Source organism: Eschrichtius robustus, chromosome 3 (genome assembly GCF_028021215.1).
Source record: "Eschrichtius robustus isolate mEscRob2 chromosome 3, mEscRob2.pri, whole genome shotgun sequence".
Classification (NCBI taxonomy): Eukaryota; Metazoa; Chordata; class Mammalia; order Artiodactyla; family Eschrichtiidae; genus Eschrichtius; species Eschrichtius robustus.
Genome location: NC_090826.1, coordinates 103,947,660 through 103,968,113, shown reverse-complemented (window position 1 = coordinate 103,968,113; position 20,454 = coordinate 103,947,660). Strand labels below are relative to the sequence as shown.

The 20,454-nt window shown below is 36.2% G+C and overlaps 1 protein-coding gene across 2 annotated transcripts in view; it reads right to left on the bottom strand.

Annotated features, from left to right (window-relative positions):
• The window catches only part of MAN1A2 (mannosidase alpha class 1A member 2), a 178,369-nt gene that overhangs the window by 108,808 nt on the left and 49,107 nt on the right, over positions 1-20,454 (bottom strand). For both annotated transcript variants that reach the window (XM_068540587.1, XM_068540586.1), the window contains exons 2-3: positions 15,263-15,518; positions 6,543-6,639 (exon numbers count right to left, since the gene is read on the bottom strand). In XM_068540587.1, the coding sequence (XP_068396688.1) occupies positions 6,543-6,639; positions 15,263-15,518 (353 nt within the window). The remainder of the gene's footprint in view (positions 1-6,542; positions 6,640-15,262; positions 15,519-20,454) is intronic.

Genomic DNA, 20,454 nt, shown 5'->3' with positions numbered 1-20,454 from the left:
TAAAACAATGCAGAAAAAGCTTCAAAATACTCAAATAAATGACTAAAACCTCTGTATGTAAATAGAAAATCTATCACATCTGTGTTTTCAAAAGCAACTATAACTAAGTCTTGACTGAAACTTGCCAAAAAATACATGTTGCTTCAAATTATAGTTCCACAGAAATACAACAGTTCCCCCTTATCCACAGGGGATTCATCTCAAGACCCCCAGTGGATGCTTGAAAGCCTGGATAGTACCGAACTCTATATATACTATGTTTTTTCTCCTATACACACACACGTATGATAAAGTTTAATTTATAAATGAGGCACAGTATGAGATTAACAACAGTAACTAATAAAAAAACAGAACAATTGTAATAATTTACTGTAATAAAAGTTATGTGAATGTGGTCTCTTTCTCTCTCTCTTCCTTAAAAGATCTTATTGTACAAATTTAATGCCTTTTCCATCTTAACTAAGCACTTACTGCACTGTGGCCATAACTTGTACAGTTTAAGGTATAACAGCAAAATTAGCACAGTATTTCCTTCCTCACAATTTCACAAATACAACATTACCTTACCTTAGATCCATCAGCATATGATTTTTTTTTTCTTTCCTTATTAAGTCAAGAACTTTCATCTTTTCACTTAAAGCAGCAGTTCCCAACCTTTTTAGCACCAGGGACCAGTTTCATGGAAGACAATTTTTCCACGGGGAGCAGGGGGTGAGGGGGCATGGCTCAGGCGGTAATGTGAGCGATGGGGAGCGGCAGATGAAGCTTCACTTGCTTGCCCGCCGCTCACTCCTGCTGTGCGGCCTGGTCCCTAATGGGCCACAGACCAGTACCGGTATTCAGCCCAAGGGCTGGGGACACCTGACTTAAAGGAAGCACTTACAGCTTCTCTTTAGCAAATCCAAATTGCTGGCATCACTACTGTTGTGCTTTGGGGCTATTATTAAGTAAAATAAGGGTCACCTGAACACAAGCACTGCAATAACTCCACAGTTGATCTCATAATCCACATGGCTAGTAAGTGACTAACAAGCAGGACAAAGGGATGGTTCACACCCCAGGCTGGAGGGAGCAGGATAGTGCAAGATTCATCACGCTACTCAGAAAGACACACGATTTAAAATTTATGAATTATTTCTGAAATTTTCCATTTAGTATTTTCAGACCAAGGTTTACTATAGGTAACTGACTACTGCAGAGGGAAAACAAAACCTTAGATAAGAGGGGACTACTGCACTCAGGTTTTAGAAAGTACCTAAAAAGTTAGGTCCTACTTTTAAAATGAAGGTAGAAAATGAAAACAGTAATTAGAAAAAGTAAACCTGAGAGCAACAGCCAGCTCTACCCACCACCAGTCCCTCCCATCAGGAAACTTGCACAATCCTCTTAGATAGCCTCATCAACCAGAGGGCAGACAGCAGAAGCAAGAAGAACTACAATCCTGCAGCCTGTGGAACTAAAACCACATTCACAGAAAGATAGACAAGATGAAAAGGCAGATGGGTATGTACCAGATGAAGGAACAAGATAAAGCCCCAGAAAAACAACTAAATGAAGTGGAGATAGGCAACCTTCCAGAAAAAGAATTCAGAATAATAATAGTGAAGATGGTCCAGGACCTCGGAAAAAGAATGGAGGCAAAGATCGAGAAGATGCAAGAAACGTTTAACAAAGACCGAGAAGAATGAAAGAACAAGCAAACAGAGATGAACAATACAGTAACTGAAATGAAAAATACACTAGAAGGAATCAATAGCAGAATAACTGAGGCAGAAGAATGGATAAGTGACCTGGAAGACAGAATGGGGGAATTCACTGCTGTGGACCAGAATAAAGAAAAAAGAATGAAAAGAAATGAAGACAGCCTAAGAGACCTCTGGGACAACATTAAACGCAACAACGTTAGCATTATAGGGGTCCCAGAAGGAGAAGAGAGAGAGAAAGGAGCCGAGAAAATATTTGAAGGGATTCTAGTTGGAAACTTCCCTAACATGGGAAAGGAAATAGCCACCCAAGTACAGGAAGCGCAGCAAGTCCCATACAGGATAAACCCAAGGAGAAACACGCCGAGACACATAGTAATCAAATTGACAAAAATTAAACACAAAGAAAAATTATTTAAAGCAGCAAGGGAAAAACAAAAAATAACATACAAGGGAACCCCGATAAGGTCAACAGCTGATTTCTCGGCAGAAACTGTACAAGCCAGAAGGGAATGGCAGGACATATTTAAAGTGATGAAAGGGAAGAACCTACAACCAAGATTACTCTACCTGGCAAGGATCTCATTCAGATTCGATGGAGAAATCAAAAGCTTTACAGACAAGCAAAAGCTAACTGAATTCAGCACCACCAAACCAGCTTTACAACAAATGCTAAAAGAACTTCTCTAGGCAGGAAACAGAAGAGAAGGAAAGACCTACAATAACAAACCCAAAACAATTAAGAAAATGGTAATAGGAACATACATATTGATAATTACCTTAAACGTGAATGCATTAAATGCTCCAACCAAAAGACACAGACTCACTGAATGGATACAAAAACAAGACCCATATATATGCTGTCTGTAAGAGACCCACTTCAGACCTAGGGATACATACAGACTTAAAGTGAGGGGATGGAAAAAGATATTCCATGCAAATGGAAATCAAAAGAAAGCTGGAGTAGCAATACTCATATCAGATAAAATACACTTTAAAACAAAGAACGTTACAAGAGAGAAGGAAGGACGCTACATAATGATCAAGGGATCAATCCAAGAAGAAGATATAACAATTATAAATATATATGCACCCAACATAGGAACACCTCAATACCTAAGGCAACTGCTAACAGCTATAAAAGAGGAAATTGACAGTAACACAATAATAGTGGGGGACTTTAAAACCTCACTTACACCAATGGACAGATCATCCAAACAGAAAATTAATAAGGAAACACAAGCTTTAAATTACACAATAGACTAGATAGATTTAATTGATATTTATAGGACATTCCATCCAAAAACAACAGATTACACTTTCTTCTCAAGTGCACACGGAACCTTCCCCAAGATATATCACATCTTGGGTCACAAATCAAGGCTCAGTAAATTTAAGAAAATTCAAATCATATCAAGCATCTTTTCTGACCACAATGTTATGAGATTAGAAATCAATTACAGGGAAAAAAACGTAAAAAACACAAACACATGGAGGCTAAACAATACGTTACTAAATAAGCAAGAGATCACTGAAGAAATCAAACAGAAAATCAAAAAATACCTACAGACAAATGACAATGAAAACAAGATGATCCAAAACTGATGGGATGCAGCAAAAGCTGTTCTAAGAGGGAAGTTTACAGCAATACAAGCCTACCTCAAGAAACAAGAAAAATCTCAAATAAACAATCTAACCTTACACCTAAAGGAACTGGAGAAAGAAGAACAAACAAAACCCAAAGTTAGCAGAAGGAAAGAAATCATAAAGATCAGAGCAGAAATAAATGAAATAGAAACAAAGAAAACAATAGCAAAGATCAATGAAACTAAAAGCTGGTTCTTTGAGAAGATAAACAAAATTGAAAAACCATTAGCCAGACTCATCAAGAAAAAGAGGGAGAGGACTCAAATCAATAAAACTAGAAATGAAAAAGGAGAGGTTAAACAGAGACTGCAGAAATACAAAGCATCCTAAGAGACTACTACATGGAACTCTGTGCCAATAAAATGGACAACCTGGAAGAAATGGACAAATTCTTAGAAAGGTATTACCTTCCAAGACTGAACCAGGAAGAAATAGAAAATATGAACAGACCAATTACAAGTAATGAAATTGAAACTGTGATTAAAAATCTTCCAACAAACAAAAGTCCAGGACCAGATGGCTTCACAGGTGAATTCTATCAAACATTTAGAGAAGAGCTAACACCCATCCTTCTCAAACTCATCCAAAAAATAGCAGAGGAACGAACACTCCCAAACTCATTCTATGAGGCCACCATCACCCTGATACCAAAACCAGACAAAGATACTACAAAAAAAGAAAATTACAGACCAATATCACTGATGAACATAGATGCAAAAATCCTCTACAAAATACTAGTAAACAGAATCCAACAACACATTAAAAGGATCATACACCATGATCAAGTGAAATTTATCCCAGGGATACAAGGATTCTTCAATGTATGCAAATCAATCAATGTGACACACCATATTAACAAACTGAAGAGGAAAAACCATATGATCATCTGAATAGATGCAGAAAAAGCTTTTGACAAAATTCAACACCCATTTATGATAAAAACTCTCCAGAAAGTGGGCATAGAGGGAACCTACCTCAACATAATAAAGGCCATGTATGACAAAACCACAGCAAATATCATTCTCAATGGTGAAAAACTGAAAGCATTTCCTCTAAGATCAGGAACAAGACAGGATGTCCTGTCTCGCCACTATTATTCAACATAGTTTTGGAAGTCCTACCCACAGCAATCAGAGAAGAAAAAGAAATAAAAGGAATACAATTGGAAAATAAGTAAAACTGTCACTATTTGCAGATGACATGACAAATCGGAAAAGAAGAAGTAAAACTGTCACTGTTTGAAGAGAATCCTAAAGATGCCACCTGAAAACTACTAGAGCTAATCAATGAATTTGGTAAAGTTGCAGGATACAAAATTAATGCACAGAAATCTCTTGCATTTGTATACACTAATGATGAAAAATCTGAAAGAGAAATTAAGGAAACGCTCCCATTTACAATTACAACAAAAGGAATAAAATACCTAGGAATAAACCTACCTAGGGAGACAAAAGACCTGTATGCAGAAAACTATAAGACACTGATGAAAGAAATTAAAGATGAAACAAACAGATACAGAGGTATACCATGTTCTTGGATTGGAAGAATCAATATTGTGAAAATGACTATACTACCCAAAGCAATCTACAGATTCAATTCAATCCCTATCAAATTACCAATGGCATTTTTTTTACAGAACTAGAACAAAAAATCTTAAAATTTGTATGGAGACACAAAAGACCCCGAATAGCCAAAGCAGTCTTGAGGGAAAACAATGGAGCTGGAGGAATCAGGCTCCTGGACTTCAGACTATACTACAAAGCTACAGTAATCAAGACAATATGGTACTGGCACAAAAACAGAAATAGAGATCAATGGAACAGGATAGAAAGCTCAGAGATAAACCCACGCACCTATGGTCAACTAATCTGTGACAAAGGAGGCAAGGATATACAATGGAGAAAAGACAGTCTCCTCAATAAGTGGTGCTGGGAAAACTGGACAGCTACATGTAAAAGAATGAAATTAGAACACTCCCTAACACCATACACAAAAATAAACTCAAAATGGATTCAACACCTAAATGTAAGACCGGACACTATAAAACTCTTAGAGGAAAACAAAGGAAGAACACTCTTTGACATAAATCACAGCAAGATCTTTTTTGATCCACCTCCTAGAGTAATGGAAATAAAAATAAAAATAAACAAATGGGACCTAATGAAACTTCAAAGCTTTTGCACAGCAAAGGAAACTACAAACAAGATGGAAAAGACAACCCTCAGAATGGGAGAAAATATTTGCAAATGAATCAATGGACAAAGGATTAATCTCCAAAATATGTAAACAGCTCATGCAGCTCAATATTTAAAAAACAAACAACCCAATCAAAAAATGGGCAGAAGACCTAAATAAACATTTCTCCAAAGAAGACATGCAGATGGCCAAGAAGCACATGAAAAGCTGCTCAACATCACTAATTATTAGAGAAATGCAAATCAAAACTACAATGAGGTATCACCTCACACCAGTTAGAATGGGCATCATCAGAAAATCTACAAACAACAAATGCTGGAGAGGGTGTGGAGAAAAGGGAGCCCTCTTGAACTGTTGGCGGGAATGTAAATTGATACAGTCACTACGGAGAACAGTATGCAGGTTCCTTAAAAAACTAAAAATAGAATTACCATATGACCCAGCAATCCCACTACTGGGCATATACCCAGAGAATACCATAATTCAAAAAGACACGTGCACCCCAATGTTCATTGCAGCACTATTTACAACAGCTAGGACATGGAAGCAACCTAAATGCCCATTGACAGACGAATGGATAAAGAAGATGTGGTACATATATAGAATGGAATATTACTCAGGCATAAAAAGGAATGAAATTGGGTCATTTGTAGAGACATGGATAGATCTAGAGACTGCCATACAGAGTGAAGTAAGTCAGAAAGAGAAAAACAAATACCGTATACTAACGCATATATGCGGAACCTCGAAAAATGGTACAGATGAAATGGTTTTCAGGCCAGAAATTGAGACACAGATGTAGAGAAAAAAACATATGGACAACAAGGGGGGAAAGTGGCAGGGGGGCGGGGGGGTGGTGGTGGTGTGATGAATTGGGAGATTGGGATTGACATATATACACTGATGTGTATAAAATGGGTAACTAATGAGAACCTGCTGTATAAAAAAATAAATAAAATAAAATTCAAAAAAAAAAAAAAGAAAAAGTAAACTTACCAAATATATTAGTGGAGTGTCCTTTCCTTGCAATAGGTCTCAGTTCATTATGTCCCCATCCATATATCCTGTAATTATCCCATGCATGTTTCATCATCTGAGAAAGGAAAAATTATAACCCATCAATTTATATTTTTCACAGACTGTTATCTTTATATTCCACATAATTTAGAGATTCTATTACTATATCCTTACACATTCTCCCGTATCTCCTATTTTAGTATATTATTCTATTAACACCTGTATCAGTGTGAAAACACACATAACCATGTTTACCTTTAGTCTACACAACAGAACAAAAAATGAGGTGTAATACAAAAACTGTTTTTATTGGGGAGAAAGGTGTCTATTTGGCATTCTTTCCTTTTAGGAACTGCCAATCCTTTTGGAAACGGCTCTCCTTCCCTCACTGTGATTATGACAAAGCTGTCAAAAAGCGGCTCTGATTCCACAACCAATTAACACAGCCTGGCTAGAGTATCCATAACCTTTAGACCAAAGATCAGCAAACTCTTCCTGTAAAGTAAATATTTTAGGCTTTGCAGTCCATAAGTATGTATAGCAACTACTAAACTCGGCTGTTGCAGCATAAAAGCAGCCCTAGACAATACATAAACAAATGGGCATGACTGGGTTCCAATTAAACTGTATTTTTAAAAAATAAAAGCAGCCCTAGACTATACATAAACAAATGGGCATGACTGGGTTCCAATTAAACTGTATTTTTAAAAAATAGGCAGTAGTCCGAATTTGGCCAGCAGGTTGTAGTTTGCCAACCCCTGACCTACGCAAAGTGATTGAGTACATGTGACTCAAATAAAGGCTATCAAGTCTTTTCATACATATTGTTATAGACACCAGCAGACAGAGGGACTCTCATTTTGCAATCTCAAGATCTATGTAGTATATAATCCTGGAGCTGATGGGGTCTAACTCTCTCCCAACATGTAGAAACTAAATAACAAAAGAAAACAGAAAAAGACATGCATATTATTGACAATAACATCTACAGACTTGGATTCAGCCAAACTTGAAGCTCTACTTTAGAGCCCCTAAGCTAAAAAATATTTTTGTATCAATTAGTTTGAACTGAGTTTCTTACAAGCCAGGGAGTACTAAGCTACACAACAGCAGAGTATTTAATTATATATTAGTTGAATTATGTAATAGTAGCCTGTGGTATATCAAATATAATATTCATTAAAAAATTTATCAACTTGTTTTTTGCAGCCAGCATTACTCAGACACCAAAGCTAGGCAAAGACATTACAAGGGAATTAAAAACCAATATATCTCAAAAGCACAGATGCAAAATTCCTTAACAATTCCTTAACAAAATGTAACAATATATATATAAAGAGGATACTACACAATGACCAAGTGCAGTTTAACCCAGGAATATAAGTCTAATTTAACATTCAAAAACCCATCACTATAATTCACCATGTTAACAGAATAAACAGAAAAAAATCATACAATCATCTTTTTAGATGTAGAGAAAACATTTGACAAAATTCAATACCAATTCATGAAAAAAACTTTCAGTAAACTACAACTATAAGGCAACAGCCTCAACTTAATTAAGGGCATCTTCAAAAAAACCTACAGCTAACATCATACTTAATGGTAGAAGACCCTACTCCTAAAGTTGAGAACAAATCAAGTACATCTATTCTCACCACTTCTTTTCAACAAAGTACTGAAAGTCTTAGCCATGGCAATAAGAAGAAATAATAGGCATAAAAATCAAAAAGGAAAAAGGAAAAGTACCTCTATTCACAGATGACATGACTATGTACAAGGAAAATCCTAAGCAATCTTAAAATAAAAAGCCACTAAAACTAAAAGATGACTTCAGTAAATAAGATACAAGTTCAGCAAACTAAAATAAATTATATTTCTATATGCTAGTAATGAACAGAAATGGAAATTCAAAAACAATTCCATTTATACTAGCATCAAAAAACATGAAATAGAACATGTGCAAGAACTATACACTAAGAACTACAAAACACTGCTGAGAGAAATTAAAGAAAACCTAAATAAGTGGACAGATATGCTCAGGGAATGAGAAAAAGTCAATACTGTTAAGATGACAATTCTTCCCAAATCATCTACAGATTCAATGAAATCCCAATCAAAATCCCAGGAACCTTTTATTTTCACAGAAAAGCTAATTCAATAAAGGCAAAGGACTCAGAATGGCCAAAACTATTTTTAAAAGAACAAAGTTGGAGGACTTAACCTGATTTCAAAACTTAACTATAAAAGTTAATCAACACAGTGTCACATTCTCATTAAGGACAGGAATATAGATTAATGAAATAGATATGAGTCCAGAAAGAGACTCAACATCTGCTGACTGTGTCAATTGATTTTGAACAAAAGTGCCAAGGTAATTCAATCAAGAAAGGATAATCTTTTCAACAAATAATGCTGGAACACTAAAAAGCCCTATGGGGAGAAAATGAAGCACAACCTTTACTTCACACAATAAACAAAAAAAATTAACTCACAACAGATCACAGACTGAAATGTCAAAACTAAAACTAAAACATATGCCCACAAAAAGACTTGTACACAAATGTACATAGCAACTTTATTCATAATAGCCAAAAACTGGACCAAAGGTTGAACAAATGTTCAACAGGTGAATGAATAAAACAAATCATAGTATAGCCATACAATGGAATACTACGAAGAAAATAAAATTACCTTTATTGCAATATACATAGATGAATCTCAAAAACATGCTGAGCCAAAGCCCAGAAACAAAATATCACATACCTTATGATTCCATTTCACTGAAACTCTAGAAAAGACAAATCTAATCTATAATGATTAAAAGCGGACCAGCAGTTGCCTGGGGCCAAGGAATGGGGTAGACTGACTGAAGAGGGGCACAAATAAACCATTTTGAGATTATGGACCTATTCACAGCTTGATCGCCACTGTTGTTACACAAGTATATACATCTGTCAAAGCTCATCAAGCTATACTCTTAAAATAAATACATTTTATTGTACATAAATTATCTCTCAATAAAGTTGAATTTTTAAAAAATCTAATAGCCTGTCCTATCTTCCCCACTTTCCTTTCCTTCCACTTTCCTGAGCCAATTACTTAGATTCTTTCACCTGTTTTTCTATTTACCACTGTATTTCTAAGTACATGTTTTAGTGCTATTTCTTGATTTTAAAAAAAGTTTTAGCTATTTACTATATTCCCCTATAGTTAGGATAATTTAGCTTTCGTATACACTATCAGCTCACCTCCACATAAACTCCCCCACATATATTCCCTGGCTCACATCCTTCCAATGTAGTTAACGACATGTTTTTCTTACAATTACTATATTATTTTGCTCAACTTTTGTTTTCCTTGCTGTTAACTACCGGTCTGAAGTTTGGTGGGTATTTTTGTTGATGTAGTTTTAAATGTAACAATTATTAATTTACTTCCAAATTATGCTTGAGTTTCAAAACTTGTCTCAATATAATTAAACACATCAGATAAACCATCAGTTCCATCTTATTCTCTGATAAATCCTTCCTGAGGCTCTCTATCCTCCTAACTCTAACCTGGACTTCCATTCTCTCAACCTGAAGCACAGCCATCATCCTGCTGAATCCTGAGACTGACCTTCCTTTCTCTCTCTAGTGACAGATCCTGTTCCCAAAATCGCTTATCTTCCTATTTTTATGCTGAAGCATATTTTCCAGTAGCAATCTGAGAAAACATCTAAAAATATCTTTACCCTCAGATTTGATTCATAATTTGGCTGAATATATAATTCTTCCTAAGCCTTAGCTCCATTCTCTTCCAATTTCTAATATTATTGTTAAGGAATCTAATGTGCCATTATGTACAATCCAAATCTTTTGGGTGAAACTATTTTTTTCTCTGTGAACTTTTAGGATCTGTTTTTTATGCCTCTCTTTCTAAAATTTCAGTAGGAACCTTTGAATTGTTTCTTTGACTTCTTCCCCTCTATTTTCCCTGTTCTTTTCCCAAAACTCCTAATTAATCACTTGTTAGATGTTCCAGATTGATCTTATCATTTTTCTTGTTTTCTTAATCTTTTGTCCTTCCAAGAGATTTGCTCAATTTTATCTTCCAACTCTTCTACTGAATTTTTTAATGTATCAATATCTTTAATTTCCAAGAACTTTCTTATTCTGTAAATGTTCCTTTTTATAACTTATTCTCATTTCATGAATTTTTTGGCATCCTAAAGATATTAATTCTTTTTTGATATATGTATTCTGCTCCCTGTATGGTTTCTGTATCCTCTAAATTCCTTTCTTCCATTTGACTCATGTAAGAAACTTTCCTTACATGTCTAGTGATCCGTGGTTTGCTCTTCACATTTGAGTGAAGCACTTACAAGATAATCAAAGGCTGTCAGTGAAGAGGCAAAACTTATTGACTGAGCCTCATCTTAGGGAGCTCAGGTGAAACCCAGGGGTGTTTCACTGAGGAATAGACTAGGTCTTTCTTCTTGGGCCAGTCAAGTCTCCCCAGAGAGAAGTCCTTCATTTTCCTGCTTATTGAAAATAAACCTGGCTGCCAGAATTTGAAGAGTTGAGCAGGATAAAGTTGTCTCAATATTCAGAATCCATTTTTCACTTAATTCCCTCCAACCCTACCACTCGCTTTTTTCTTTTTTTTTAAACATCTTTATTGGAGTATAATTGCTTTACAATGGTGTGTTAGTTTCTGCTTTATAACAAAGTGAATCAGTTATACATATACATATGTCCCCATATCTCTTCCCTCTTGTGTCTCCCTCCCTCCCACCCTCCCTATCCCACCCCTCTAGGTGGTCACAAAGCACCGAGCTCATCTCCCTGTGCTATGCAGCTGCTTCCCACTAGCTATCTATTTTACCTTTGGTAGTGTATATATGTCCATGCCACTCTGTCACTTTGTCCCGGCTTACCCTTCCCCCTCCCCGTATCCTCAAGTCCATTCTCTAGTAGGTCTGTGTCTTTATTCCCGTCTTGCCCCTAGGTTCTTCATGACTTTTTTTTTTTTTTTTAGATTCCATATATATGTGTTAGCATATGGTATCTGTTTTTCTCTTTCTGACTTACCTCACTCTGTATGACAGACTCTAGGTCCATCCACCTCACTACAAATAACTCAATTTCATTTCTTTTCTTTTTATGGCCACTTCACTTTTTAGAATGACCTCTGCCCTTTCCCCTCAGCCATACTTGGTATTCCCAAAATCTAGATCTTCCCTAATTCATCCATCCAAAAGTAAACTTTTGGTCTTCTTTTGGGGAAGGGAGGACAGCAGCTAGGATGCTTAGGCTAGAGAACTAGGGATCTAAGGTTTAAGAGCTCCTTTAAAAACTTTCAAATAACCCTTTTCCAGCTCTATTTTATACCCCTGCCTTCAGAGGTAAATGGTGTTTCTAATTCTTGAAACTTTCAGATATTCTGCAGGTATTCACATCACCTTGCCTCTTGTTAGCTTCTTCCCTTGCAGGCTTAGATCCCAACTTTCTCTGCTTACTAAGTCAGTAACCATAATGTTTAACAGGAGCCTACACAGGGATTCTTAATATGTTGTATGTTAATTTACAAGAACCCTGGATAATATGGTATGCCCTACAGGATTCACTTAGCAGGTCTGGTTGTCCAAACCCTGCACATCCTCAAAAAAGGTCTGGCCTGTACCAGGCTCCTGGAAAGTAACCTCTAAACGTTTATTATCCTGCCTGTTAAGAGTATCTTTGTTTACGTGAAGCCTTGGGCCATGTCAGATAGTTTATGCTAAAACGTGATTTATGGTGGGGACCTTGAACCACAGGTATCAGCATGACCTCTGGAGGGGCTGAAGAACTAAGATTAGCCAACACTACATAATGAACTCTTGATAAAAAATCTGGACACCAAGGCTCGGGTGAACTTCCTCGGTTGGCAATACATCGTGCACATTGCCACAAATTATTTCTGGAAGAATTAAGCGCTGTCCGTATCACTCCACTGGGAGAGGACAACTAGAAGTTTGTACCTGGTCTCTACTGGACTTCGTCCTATGTGCCTTTTCTATTGATTTTAATCTGTATGTTTTCAGCTGAATACACCAAAACCATGAAGGCAACAGTTTTGCTAAGTTCTGTGAGTACTCCCAGTGAATCACTGAGCCTGTGGGTGGTCTTGGGTCCTCTCAACACACACTGTTACCTATCTGAATTATGATGTACATCAGACAGTATTTCAATAAATTCTAATGACATCTAAAAAATAGGTCAGGCATCTGAAAAGAAATGTGTCAAAGTCCTCAACACTGTCCAAAGAAAGTGCCTCAAGCAGCCTGAGTATAAAACATAGAATCCAAAGGTGAGGTAAATCAGAGGACATATTTTATACCAATTCATAAGGCCACGCTTAAAATACCTGCAAATCTTCCATATTCATTACTAGAATATATCCAAATAGATATCTATTTGAACTAAACTTATTGTCTTATTTTATGATGAACAATAGATTTGAAATATTGTTGATGCTATTACACTCTAACAAAGTCTTTTTCTTCATAAGCAGTACAACTACAAACTCCACCCAGAATTAGCAGGAGTTCTAATTAACAAAGTTCTACTAAAATATTCACTAGATTTCCTCTCCCTCTGGTATTCATTCTCTTTACCTCCAAATAACTCCTAGAATAACAAATTGACAGACTTCTGAGACCAAAAGAAATTTCAAAAATGTTGAAATCAATCCTTCCCTACTCTTCAATCCACTGAGATTCTTTGGAAGGATGTGTTCTTAATCTGCAGTATGGTTAAGTGGTATCACAACAGGTTCCTTGAAAGACGGCAGACATAATGTTAACTCTTCAGAAACATGTTTATGAGAAGATTTACATAATATCTAGCAGAGTTCCTAGTAACTAAACACTTAAGAAATTTCTTATTAAATGATAAATTGTTATGGATCTATTCTACATTATTTATAAAATACTGAACATCAAAAGATCTCTGAACACAGGGTGAGTAATGTAACTATCCAAACAACATTATATCAAAAATTTTAAGTATTCTATAATTATAATCGATATTAAGAGAGTTTTAGCTCTTACTGCCAACTTGCAAACTGAACTACAATTTTGACCTCAAAACAAACAAGATCAAAATATGACACCATAGATGGTACAAATACAGATAGATATTGGGTTGGGTGGCCAAAAGATTCGTTCAGTTTTTTCTGTAAGATGGCTCTAGTAGCGCTTAGTTGTCTTTAACTTCATTCCAAACAATTTTATTAGATTGTACGGTGACAGCTCTCATGTCAGTGTGCATTAAAAAAAAAAAAAAAAAAAAAAAAAAAAAAACTGGTGAATTTTTGTGCAGCCATTTTAATATTGAAGATGGAAGAAAGAAAGCAACATTTCTGGCATATTATGCTTTATTATTTCAAGAAAAGTAAAAACGCAACTGAAACACAAAAAAAAGATTTGTGCAGTGTATGGAGAAGGTGCTGTGACTGATCAAACATGTCAAAAGTGGTTTGTGAAGTTTCATGTTGGAAATCTCTCGCTGGACGATGCTCCACGGTCGGGTGGACCAGTTGAAGTTGATGACGATCAAATCGAGACATTAATTGAGAACAATCAATGTTATACCACGCAGGAGATAGCCGACATACTCGAAATACCCAAATCAAGCATTGAAACTCATTTGCACCAGCTTGGTTATGTCATCGCTTTGATGTCTGGGTTCCACATAAGTTAAGCAAAAAAAAAAAACTTCTTGACCATATTTCCACATAGCAATTCTCTACTTAAACATAATGAAAATGTTCTGTTTTGAAAACAAATTGTGATGGGCGATGAAAAGTGGATACTGTACAACAATGTGGAACAGAAGAGATCGTGGGGCAAGTGAACTGAACCACCACCAACCACACCAAAGGCCGGTCTTCATCCAAAGAAGGTGATGCTGTGTATATGGTGGGATTGGAAGGGAGTCCTCTATTACGAGCTCCTTCCGGAAAACCAAACGATTAATTCCAACAAGGACTGCTCCCAATTTGACCAAACTGAAAGCAGCACTCGATGAAAAGCATCCGGAATTAGTCAACAGAAAATGCATAGTCTTCAATCAGGGTAACCCAAGACCACATGCTTCTTTGATGACCAGGCAAAAACTGTTACAGCTTGGCTGGGAGGTTCTGATTCATCCGCCGTAGTCACCAGACATTGCACCCTCTGATTTCCATTCACTTAAGTCTTTACACAATTCTCTTAATGGAAAAAATTTCAATTCCCCGTAAGACTGTAAAAGGTACCTGGAATAGTTCTTTGCTCAAAAAGATAAAAAGTTTTGGGAAGATGGAATTATGAAGTTGCCTGAAAAATGGCAGAAGGTAGTGGAACAAAACGGTGAATACATTGTTCAATAAAGTTCTTGGTGAAAATGAAAAATGTGTCTTTTTTTTTACTTAAAAACCAAAGGAACCTTTGGCCAGCCCGATAGATAGATAGATATAGATAGATAGATAGATAGATAGATAGATAGATAGATAGATAGATAGATAGACAGACAGACAGACAGACAGACAGACAGTCAGACAGACAGACAGACAGACAGACAGATAGATAGATAGATAGACAGACAGACAGATAGATAGACAGATCATTTAAATCTAGCCAAACACATATCCATATCCATAACCACCCCATATCACAAATCTCAGATTATTACCTCTTTAATTTTTTCCCTTTTCTCTCTTAGGTCATTATCTTCTGGGTCTCCACCATGTGTTCCTATAAGGTTTGGTATAGGAGCTGCTGGCACTGGCTTTTTCTCTTTTGTCTTCATTTCTTGGACTACCTTATTTTTCTCTGTCTGTATTTCTGCTTGGATTTCCTCTCTTGACTTTTTTAATTTTTCTTTTGCTTCTTCCAAAGCCTTCTCATGATCAGCTCGAATTTTATTTCTCAAACGTTCTTCTTCTTCCCTATAAGAAGAGGAGAAAAATAAACATAAAACTTAAAGTTTCCTCCACCAAACCCTGATAGTTGTTTTCTACTCCTGCCATTAAAAAGAATGATCCGTGAGAGAGACTTGGATCTACCTGCCTGAAGAAGAGGACAAATATATCTTAGTATGAGAAAGAAAATGAGCTCTAGATGTTGAAGAGCAACCACCTCACACAGTGGAGAAAAAGGGAACCTAGAAAGTTACAATTTAAGGGCCAAGTGAAAACAGAAAATAGCAATCAATAACTTACTTATTAACTTATTAATTAACTTATTAATCAATAACTTATTAGTAGACACATGAGGAAAAGAAAAAAGAGAGAGAGAGAGAGAGAAAAGAGAGACCAGTGAAAAACTAGATGGGGGAGAGAAAATAAAAAATAGAAATAAGTATCAAGAGGGGACCAAATAATAAACAACAAGGTCCTACAGTATAGCACAGGGAACTATATTCAATATCCTATAATAAACCGTAATGGAAAAGAATATGAAAAAGAATATATATATGTATAAGTGAATCACTTTGCTGTACACCAGAAACTAATACAACATTGTAAATCAACTACACTTCAATTAAAAATAAAGAAAAAAGCTTAAGTAAATAAATAAATAAGAGCATTTCATAAACTGACGTGAAGAGGGGACAAAATATAAACATAGGGTCAAAGAAAGAGAGAGAAGCAGAAAAGATAAGAGGATGGGAAATTTTTTATTTGTTAAATATACATCATGCACTTCTAAAATTCTGGAAGTTCCATAGATCTTGTAACACAATGGTCCAACTGATGTGAGCATGACCACTTAAAATTCTCTTGAGCCCTTGTTAAAAATACAGATTCCAATTTAGCAGGTCTGTATGAGACCCATGAATTTGTATTATTAAGAGCTCCTCTGATGATTCTGGTGTGCATACAGGTTTGGAAACCACTACTGCAGTAGATACCTACTGGGTTTCTACCCAGCCCTGAATCTTTTCTCCACCTCCACCCCAATCCACATGAATGAATATAGGAGTGGTAGTTACTATTTTCCAAATCATCCAATGATGACTACTCTAAGGGGGTCACCAAAGTTACCTCTCCAGGAATTGAATTCAAACTCTGGACTTACAACATTGCTGGTGAGACTGTAAAACAGTACAGCCACTTTGGAAAACTTTAGCAGTTTCTTTAAAAACTAAACATGTAACTATCACAGAATCCTGCAATTGCCCTGGACATTTATCCCAGAGAAATTAAGGCTTATGTTCACACAAAAACCTATACGCAAGCCAGTTACAAAAAGACAAATACTATATGACTCCAATTATATGAGATCCTTAGGGTAGTCAAAATTATAGAGACAGAAAGTAGAATGGTGGTTGCAAGAGGCTAGGGGAAAGGAAAAAATAGGAAGTTACTGTTTAATGGGTATAGAGTTTCAGTTTAGCAAGATGAAAAGAGTTCTGGAGATGGATAGTGGTGACGGTTGCACAACAATATGAATGTATTTAATACCACTGCACTGTACACGTAAAAATAGTTAAGATGGTAAATTTTATGTTATGCATATTTTACCACAATTTCAAAAACTGGGGGGGGGGGATCCTATACAAAAATGTTTATAGCAACTTCACTCATAACAGGCAATAACTGGAAGCAACCGTTATGTCTTTCAACAAGTAAATGGTTAAACAAACCACTGTTTATACTGTGGTATAGCCACACTATGGGAATACTACTCAGCAATAAAAAGAAACCATTCGTACACACACCTTGAATGCATTTCAAAGGTATTATGTCAGTGAAAGGAGACAGTCTCAAAAGTTACATTCTATATGATTCCTTTTACTTGACATTCTCAAAAAGACAAAAATAGAGGGATGATGACTATATTAGTGGATGACACAAGTTATGGATAAGGGGAGAGGTTAACTATAAGGGAATAATACAGGACAGTTTTCCTGGATTATAGCATTGTTATATATCCTATTTCAGTGGTTACACAAATGTGAACATGTGCTGAAAATCACAGAACTGTATATCAAGAGAGAAAAAAATCAATTCACAGCCTAGTATTTTTAAAAAAATGTTAAATGTTTAGAGAAAAAGAAAATTGGATACCTTGCTGTGAAAAGGGGCTGATGAGGAAAACAGAGAAAAGAGGAGGAATCACAGCAGAGCCAGAGACTCAGGGACAAACAAGGTCATTTGGGTAGCAAGAAAAAGTCCATAGGGCCTGCAGACAGACTGGATATAAAAAAAGTATGGCAGAGAGGAGCCAAGGTTGGCCCCAGTGTGCATCCAAGGGTAATCCTGAGCTGATCTGTTCAGGAGACTCAGGCAGATGAGGGCATCAGCAGCAGACAGGGGCTGAATAAAGTCTTAGATAAGATAACCAAGGTAAATGCAGGCAGGTACCACCCAATCGCCTTCCAATCCCCCTCCCCCTCCTTACCAACAGAAAACATTGTGCCTAGGCCCAGAGAACAGATCCAAGAAGAATCATTTTGTAGTTGGGAAAAAAGTACTTGAAGTAGAAGTACTTAAGCAAAAAGTCAGGAGACAAGGATTCCAGTTCCAGCTCTGCCCCAAACTCACTCAGCAACCTGGCACAAATCACTCGAAAACCTCTAACATCAGTACTTTCTTCAATAAAAATAGGAAAACAAATAATACTATCCTAATACACTTGGCTACACTTATCCAAGGTAAGTACAAGTATTTAATAAATTGTAATTTTCTATACAAACATAAACCATTAATTATATCAAATCCTCCAATCTCTTTGTTTCAAAATACAAGTGAATGCAGCAATCCCTACAACTTACCAAAGAATGCACTTTATTCCTGCTTTTCCTTTCTTCCTTAAGAACATCTTTCCACAATAATCATTTAGTAGCACCATGAGTTTTCTTTCTAGTTTTTTCCCCTATATATCTCAAATTCTTATTTTCATTTTGATCTCTTTTCAAGGAGCTCCTCGAATTTTGCTTTAGTGCCCAAATTTCTAGATTTTAAATTACACCAGCTGGATCAAATGTTCTGGATGTTTATTTTCACCTGAATGATCTTTCTTTTACTTACGTGTTTTTAAGATTTTTTTTTAACTTTGATATCTTCAACAGATAATCATGTTGAACTTCCATTTGCAAATGTCTCTTGCTTTTTCTTCAGTGCCTTATATCTTTCTATGTAGTAAAGAATTTGGCCTTGCCCAAAGAGAAGTCTGGCCTTGTCCTCAGCTTTTGGGAGGTAATCTGTCAAACTTCATAGAAGTGTCCTTGTTTATGGTGGGTGCTGGCCACACCAGATTTTAGGATGGGGTTGGCCACATCCAATAGTCCTAGGGTGGGGGCTGGCCATGCTAAAAAAATCCAACAATACAATTTAGGGTAAGAGTTCTGGGTCACAAAGTATGAGCCAACATGGAGACTGAGTTCAACTACGTGGGAAATCAATTAATCATGCCTTGAAAACTCTGGACGCCAAAGCTCACGTGAGCTTAGGTGGGTGGCAACACATACTGTCACACATTGATGCTGGGAGAGTAATGTCCTGACTTTACAAGAAGAGGACACCAAAAGCTCCACATTTGGAACATTCCTGGAATTTATCCTATGTGCTTCTTTCCCTTGGCTGATTTTAAACTCCATCCTTTCTCTGTAATCTATAATCCTTTCATGAGTGTAATAACTTTCAGTGACTTTTGTAAGTCCTAGCAAATTATCAAACCTGAGGGTGGCTTTGGGAGTCCCCTGAAATTTCAGGTGGTATCCGAAGTAAGGGTGGTCTTGTGGAGGACTGTGCCCTCAAACTTTGCAGTTTGGCTAACTCTGGGTACCATCCAAGGCTTCCAAAAAAAAATCTAATCTTAAATCTACAGGTTCTCATGAGATTTGAAATTACTTTTTCAATTATATCCTATGTGTAATAGTTAAATCACTTTTTGATATCCCATAAGTAATATTAGGTTTGGGGTTTTGTTAGTTGTTGTTGTTGTCTCGTTTTGTTTTGTTTTTGTTTTTTCCTTCCACACACCCTTGATCCTTGAAAATCAAAGGCAAATGACAAAACTAATAATTGTTGTTGGGTTAGATATACCAGGCACTGACTTAGTCAACTACTTGGATTATCTTATTTAATCCTCATACCAATTTATGAGGCATCTTATATTTAACACTGTTCTCCATCTTATTAGGAAAACACTAAAGCACAAAGAGAAAAAGGAATTTGCTCAGGGTCACAGAGCTAGTAAGTAGAGAGCCTAGGTACAAACACGTGCATTTTGACTTCTTAAACTATGCAAATACTGCCTTTCACACAAAAGATGAATTTTATTTAAGAGATTGTCTCTACTGTGTAGACACTGATACCTTTCTCTCAATATCTTGCTCCCTTCCTCCTTAGTCTTAGAGCCATCAATTTTTAGCTAAGCATATGCTCCTGCAAAATAAAAATTCTATTTTTCAGCTTCCCTAATTGAAACTGCCCTATAGATCAGAAACAGACTTCTACTTTGCTTAAGCTTAAGCCACTATTATTTTGTGATTTTTATGGCTGGTGAATGACCTAGTCTTTACTGAGCCACTCTCCACCCTAGATGTTCTCTTTCCCTGAGACTCTCGTTAGTATCTGAGGGCTGATTGGCCAGAAATAAACTAACCAAGTAATAGATTTCCTTCTCCAATTAGAGTGTTTAAATAAATCATGTTTGGAAACATACTGAAAGACAAATACAATCCTAGATTACAGAAGAATAGATAAAATTACATTGAAATCTTGTTTGGCAAAAATTTAGGTGAATATACATTTCCCTTTTATATTCACTGCATCCTTCTTTACTAGAGCTTTACTCTTCACCTACAAACATGAAGTCTCATCCACCCTTAAAAAATTAAATAAATTAAAACTTCCCTCAAAACTGCTCCAGCTC